At 49.1% G+C, this 6,658-nt stretch overlaps 1 protein-coding gene across 1 annotated transcript in view; it reads left to right on the top strand.

Moving 5' to 3' along the window:
* Positions 1-960: 960 nt before the first annotated feature.
* The window catches only part of MAN1B1 (mannosidase, alpha, class 1B, member 1), a gene marked incomplete at its 5' end in the record, with an annotated part of 15,024 nt that continues 9,326 nt past the window's right edge, over positions 961-6,658 (top strand). Inside the window, 5 exons of the mRNA XM_010138104.1 lie at positions 961-1,069; positions 1,720-1,856; positions 2,853-3,013; positions 4,636-4,745; positions 6,008-6,193. Coding sequence (XP_010136406.1) covers positions 961-1,069; positions 1,720-1,856; positions 2,853-3,013; positions 4,636-4,745; positions 6,008-6,193 — 703 coding nt within the window. The remainder of the gene's footprint in view (positions 1,070-1,719; positions 1,857-2,852; positions 3,014-4,635; positions 4,746-6,007; positions 6,194-6,658) is intronic.

Here is a 6,658-nt window from a genome sequence, read left to right as displayed (position 1 = left end):
TCAGCAGTGCGGGAGGAAAATGGGAAGCCGGTCCTGTGGGGCTCAGCAAGGGAGCGCACGGACAGTCCTTCAGCAAAACATTTGCAGCCTAAGAGGAGGAAGGACTGTGGAGGTGCTGGGGGGCAGAGTGGTCTGTAGGGTGCTGCAGGTTGTTCCTGGTTGGCCCTGAAGCGCCCTGTCCGTACACCAGAACCGGTGCTTAGAAACAAAGTGCTGCCGTGGTGAGTTTTGATAGGGCTGTGGAAAAGGAACAAACCAGGAATTCGGCAGTTAACGTTTAACTCCAGCTGCTCTCTCTGCGTGGAGGAAACGTCTCAGGCTAACACAGCATTTGCTGCTGACTGACTTTTAGAGGTTTTGCTGTATGCTTCAGTTCTAAAAACATCTTTTTGCCCAGGACTAAGCTTGAAGACGTGGTGTTGTATGTTTGTTGTTCTGCTGGTTTACTTTGGGTTCATGTGGCTCTGGGTCAGTGACTTCAGCTGTGGTGGCAGGACCTGTTCTGGGTGACAGAACATGTGTTTGTCAGAGGCAGGACACCCGCACCTTCTCGTCCTTGGCTGGTGTTGAGCTTTCTTCTGTGCTGCAGCAACATTTTTAGTTTGCCAGCTGCTTTCTTCTGTTCCTTGTTTTGCCCGTGTGCTCTCCGGCACCTCCCTGGCCAGAAGGGAGGAAGGAGGCTCTTGGAGTGTTCCCCAGTGGCCAGCTGGGCAGATACGCGGGTCAGCCAGTGCGCTGTGGGTGATGCTCCCGGTGGTCTCGGCACTGGCAGTCCCTGGGGCTCTTGCAGCAAGCGGCTCTGGTGTTTCCCTGGGCCCGCTGTGCCCAGTGCCAGCACTTAGAGCTCTGTTTTCTCTTTTTTCTCCCTGGCTCTGAAAGAACCACTACCAGTTTCTTTTTTGACTGAGTAGGCTCTGAATGTCGTGCTAAAGATTGTCCCTCTTGTTTTCTTTCCTGAAGAAATGGAAGCAGCTGTCTCGACTCCAGCGGAGCGTCATCCTCTTCCTGTTTGCCTTCTTGGCAGTCTGTGGAGTCATCTCGTACACAAGCGTGGGGGAGCCTTGGAAAAGTACGTGTTCTGTAGAGCTCAGGACTGCCAGCACCTGGTTACAGTGAAGAGGCTGTTGTGGGTCTTTGGAGCAGTTCTGTTTCTATTGACAGTTCCTGGGTGTGTCCATCCAAGTGCAGCTCTGGGGTGATTTTATGTGACGTGCTTCAGTCACCCGTTTCTGCTTAATCAGGGCTGGTTTTTGTACACCTTTTTGATGTTTGTCTTGACTAGAGCCAGCTTTTGTGGTAGATAATGGAGATTTGGAGGCTGTGAGTGGTGCTTTTATTGCGTTTGTCTGTAGATATTGGTAATCCAAACAGTACAATAAGATAATCCTCTCCGGGTTTTGATTGTCCACCAGATATTCCAAGCTTTTCTATACTACAGAGGCACATTTACCTCTGATACTATCTTACTGCCTGTATGGAGAAGAGGAAATAAGAGCCATTAAAAGAAAGCATGCATCTTTTAGCAGCCTCTTTGTGTTTTAGGGAGAGTGTTGATTCCAAGGGACACTTTGTGCCTAACCATTAATGTGTGTCTCAGTGTTTTGTGGATGGAAACCCTTTCTGGAGCTGTACCTAGTGTGTGAATGCAGCAGAGCGTTACAGATCTGGGGCTGGAGCCGGAGCTGTGGTTGCTTGTGCTGAGCAGTCTTGTGTGTCTAGGCCTGACAAACAAATCGTCGGAGGAGCAGAGAACAGAACCAGAAATTCCTGGATTAAAGCTGGCAAATCCAGCCGTTCTACCTGCACCCCAGAAAGCAGATGCCAACCTCGGCACCTACCCCGAGCTCTCACCGCAGGTACTGTGAGAAGAACCAAGGTGCGTGAGGCCACCAAGGAGTGGCGAGAGCCACAACAGTGCTTGGTTCGAGGGCTGTGGAGGAGGAAGGGGCTGTAACTGGCAGTCAGGTCTGCTCTGGGTGGAACGCTCTCCTCGCGGGAAGGGCTTTGCTGTAGTATTTCTGGGCTTTACCTTTCACCAAAGTGTCCAGTTCACTATTTCTTAATCAGGAGCGCCAGCACTTCAGCTCACAGTGACCTCGTATTTGAGGCCTCGCTCTCCTGCTGTGATTTATGCGTTTGGTTTGGGAGCGCTCTGGACGTCAGCCTTGCTTCTGTGAGGGGCCTAAATAGAGCCGTGGCTGAACAGGAGATGTAGGATATGGTCCGTGTCCCACCGAGTGGAGCCGCTTCGCTGGCAGCTTGTGAAGTAGCAGCAAACGGAGCAGATGTTGGGGGGGAAGAAAAACCCGAACTGCCAGTGTGGGGCGGAGGAATCCTGGCTACTGCAGGGCTCTTCCTGTGTTTGCCTCAGTAATTTGGGCATTTCCAGTTAATGAATACGAGCTCTTGTATTAAAGCTTCCCCTCACTGCGCACACATGTACTTGGATTACGGTAAAGTCATTCTTGGCGTTACCGAACACTGGCATCGTCAAGGGGTTTGAGGTTTTGTCCATGATTTTGTGAATTCTAATACAAATTTACTGTGCCTGGTAAAACGGAATCAACTATCTTTACAATCCTTTGACAGTGCCTTGTGTTAAATTAATGTCTGGTAGCAGTAGAGGCAGTTTAGAAGTAATTTATCAGTGTAAATGCAAGGTAAAAACAAACAGAAGCCCCTGAGTGTTCAGCGCACCTTGCCGTCAGGGCAGGACTTGCCTACTGATACGATACCAAAGTAAGAGTTGTCTGGATTTACCTTTAGCACTGGAGTACTGTTGGCTTATGGTTTGATATTCTACCATCTCCACAACATACCAAGGACGTTTGTTTTCTCCTTTATTTTCTCAGAAGCCGCCAAAACTGCCTCATGTTCGGCGTGGTTCTTCCAACCTTCAGATCAGGCCACCACGGAGGGACATGAGGCCGAAGACCCACCACGATCCCAGCAGGGCTGTGGAAGAGCCGGTTCAGGCTGAGAAAGAGGAGAGAACAGAAAAATCCGTTATCAGGTAGAGGTGTTTCTGTTTCCAGCAAGTGCCAGTGCTCCCCTCCTCGCCAGCCGAGATCCGTTGAGTGCTGGAGAGAAAATTGTAAGGGCTTTTTGGTGCCCGTGTGTGAGGCTGATTTCTTTCCTCGCGGGTGTTTGTCCTCGGGTCTGGCCCGGCAGCTGTTGATGTTGCTGAGCTGGTTCAATTTTTGCTGTTGGCATCACGGTCCTGCCGAGGATCCGGAGCCCTCTCTGTGTTCCCGATGACCTCAGACTCCCGCAAGGCTCAGGAGAATTCTCGTGGCTGAAGGTTTCCGCCGTTTCCCTTGCAATAAATATTAATGTGCTGGTGTTGGCCCAGCAATGCTGTCACTAGTGTCCTGAGCCAGGCGTGGAGAGTGGTACCGGTGTCAGCGCTAGCTGGGGTATGATGCTGCCGAACACGGTCAGCCCAGGCCGCGCTGGCAGAAGCCGTAGAGGAGTGTGTGCATGAAGCTGTATGAGACATGCCTGCTCCTTTCCCACAAGAGATCAGTCCTGCAGTTCAGAGGCCCCTTACACAGATACACTCATGGCTTTCTCAGAGGGTCTGTGCTGTGGTGACTACATTTGCGCCGAGTTACTCCCTAAGATATGATTGATTGAAATATTTTGATTTGGAAGCAGCTGAAGAGCCGTAGCTCGGATGCAGAGAAGATCGCTGCCAGTTCAGCAGAGGAGCTTAAGACTTGGAACGCGAGGGTTGGTTTTCTGGTGTGTTTGTGTCCTTTTCAGCACCAGCACAGCTCAGCTGATCGTAGCAGCAGGACTTTGGCTGTTGGTGTCACCTGAAATTTCTTGGAGCCACCTGGAGTGTTTCATTCCTGTGCCTCTGTTTACGCTGTAACTCGTGGAGTTAAATGGGTGGTGACAGGAGAACTTGGAGAGCAGTGAAAGCACAGAAAGGCTAGTACGGATTTCAAGAAGTGGTGGGGTTCATGTCAGTCGTAAGAAACGCTGACTGGGACTAGTCTGACCTTTAGGGGTGCGGTAAGCCTGGTTCCCATAGGAGCCATAGCAGGAGCTCAAGGGTGACGTATCTCTCTCTCAAACAGCACGGTCGAGATTGATTGGTCTTTTCTGAAAGACTTTGCCCTCAGGAGACTGTTGATAAGAACTGATTTATGCATCTGTGGTGGTAGGGCTGGCTTGGGAGCCCCCCGGCAGCGACAGCAAGCAGCCAGTCCTTTGTGCTTGTTCCTGATTTACTGCGATCAGCATTTGTGTGGTACCGCTTAGCGTCAGTGGTGCCCATGGTCATTTCAGAACTGGTGGGTAACACAATACTTCCCACGCAGCATTCTCAGGTGTTTTCATTCTTTTTAGAAGTTCTTTATTAAATTCCATTGCCAGGATATTTACTGAAATTCCAAAAGCCCATAAGACATGTTTCTTAATCCTGTAAAATTTCATTGGTGCAAATTACTTCCTTTGAACAGAAGAATAATTCAGAGGGCAACGTAGTTGCTTTGATCCTTGATACAAAACCCAGCTCCTGTTTTGTCAAAGTATCGCAAGAAAATGAAATGCAGACATAAGTCTCATTCATTTGCATGACTTCCTGTGACCAAATCAAGGGTTAATTACAGTCCTTTGTCTTGGCAGCTGGAGAGGAGCAGTGATAGAACCTGACCAAAGCACTGAACCCCCATCAAGTAAAATAAAGGAACCAGAAAAACCTTCATCTGTGGAAGCTGAGGATGAGAAGGAACCAGGTAAATCGCAGTTACCGATCCCTTTAGTTCTGTTCGCTGTCATGGTTGGGGTTGTGCGATTCCTCCACACGTGCAGCTGTTTTACGTATTTATTTCAATTAAAGGAAACAAGAAGGGAAGGGTTATTCACCCAGCACATCCAAACTTTTGGTGTCCTTACTCCACCACAACAGCCTTCACACTTAGCCTTCAGCATCTGAAAAGGAATTTCAGTGGCAAATGGTTGAAGTCTCTGCTCCGGGGCAGGCAGACACTGAGATGTTTCCGTCCCTTCTCCAGGAGCGGACACTTCAGAGAGAGGGCTCGGCCGGGGCCATGTCCTGACTCGGCAGCACTTTTCCTTTTGTTCCGCACACTCAGGGAAAGTGGCTTCCTGCCTGAATTCAGCTGAACTGTTTTTAAGCTCAGCAGAGTGCTGTAGAAGTTGTTTCTGCGGGTGCCGTCCTTGTGAGGCGAAGAACCTCCTGTTCTGCTTTCGGAGTTCACATGAGGAAGTTCTGACCTGACAGCGTGGCGTGTCACCGTGTGGCGCGTTTGGCTTTTGCTGGCCTACTATATAGGGGTTAGTGGTGCTGCTTGGAGTTTCCTGCTTGAGAAATCTTGGTTTATAGTTTTGCAAAATTGCAGCTGATGGGCTTGAAATTTTATGTGTTGAATGTGGGACATAAACTCGACTTGATGGAAATTGCGAGCAAAGGTGTCTGTAGAACCGTGGGAACAGTCGAGGCTTTTGCCAAGGTGGGAAATGTAAATTTTCCCCCTTTTTTTGTATTAAAAGTTAAGGGAAACTATTTTGTGTGACTGATTTCAAATGCAGCAGAAAGCCATGAGTAAGACAGGGAGGGTGAATTAAAAGTGGTACGTGGCAAATGACCGGGGGTTGTGCTGAGGCACGTTCTTCAGAGTGAACTGCCCTTGATTCTAGCAATCTCAGTCGGGTGCTGCAGTCCGCCTGTGCGGTCTCTGAGCTCAGTGATGCCGTTTAACAGCTGCGCTGGGCCTGGATTAACCTTTCACTTGCAGAACTGACTTTTTTGTTTGCCAGAAGTGACTCTTTTTTTTTCCACCTGGCTGAATCACTGGCCAAAACCACCGCCTGGTTGTTCCACAGAGGAGAGGCTGTGCTGAAGAGAATACTTGGAGCATGGTTTTTCCATTACACTGATCATGTAGTTTGGAAGAAAGTTTATTTTGGGTAGAATGCAGCAAAATGGTGTTTGGTCAAGCTGCCGCAGCAGCCTTGAGCCTGTTTTCCTTCATAGTGCCCATAAACGAGCGGCAGCTGGTGGTGATTGAAGCCTTCCGCCATGCCTGGAAGGGCTACAAGGATTTCGCCTGGGGCCACGATGAGCTGAAGCCTTTGTCCAAGTCCTACAGCGAGTGGTTTGGACTTGGGCTTACCTTGATCGACGCCTTGGATACCATGTGGATTTTAGGATTAAAAGAAGGTAATTTTCTTTCCTCTTCCATGTTTTGTCTCTAAAATACTCCGTTGTTTTCTATTCAGGCAGCACATGTTCCGAGTTCTTTGAGGGGAACATTTGTTACCTGCTTAGTTTTCTTGTGAGAGTAAATACTTTATATATAAACAATATGTATAAAACTACATTTTGAACCAAACCTCAGCTACATTAAAGGACACCGTTCCTCCTGGAAGAGAATTTTGAACCAGAAAAAAAATGTGACAGTGGAAATATCTGCTAGAAACGGAGGGCTGTATTGATAAACCTCCTGACTCCGTCTTTCTGCACCGAACCCCTGGTGTATCTTGGTGCTGTGGTACGGCCACTGCAGCCTTTCTTCCCATTGGTCCTTGGTCTGTGAGCCCCTCGGCTGCCTGTTACCAGCCCTAATGCCCGTATTTCCTCTCTGGATTTAAGGAGGTTGTTTGTGGAAGGAACCGGTGGATGGAG

Source organism: Buceros rhinoceros, unplaced genomic scaffold (genome assembly GCF_000710305.1).
Source record: "Buceros rhinoceros silvestris isolate BGI_N320 unplaced genomic scaffold, ASM71030v1 scaffold18996, whole genome shotgun sequence".
Classification (NCBI taxonomy): domain Eukaryota; kingdom Metazoa; phylum Chordata; class Aves; order Bucerotiformes; family Bucerotidae; genus Buceros; species Buceros rhinoceros.
This window is presented reverse-complemented; position numbering and strand designations above follow the sequence as displayed.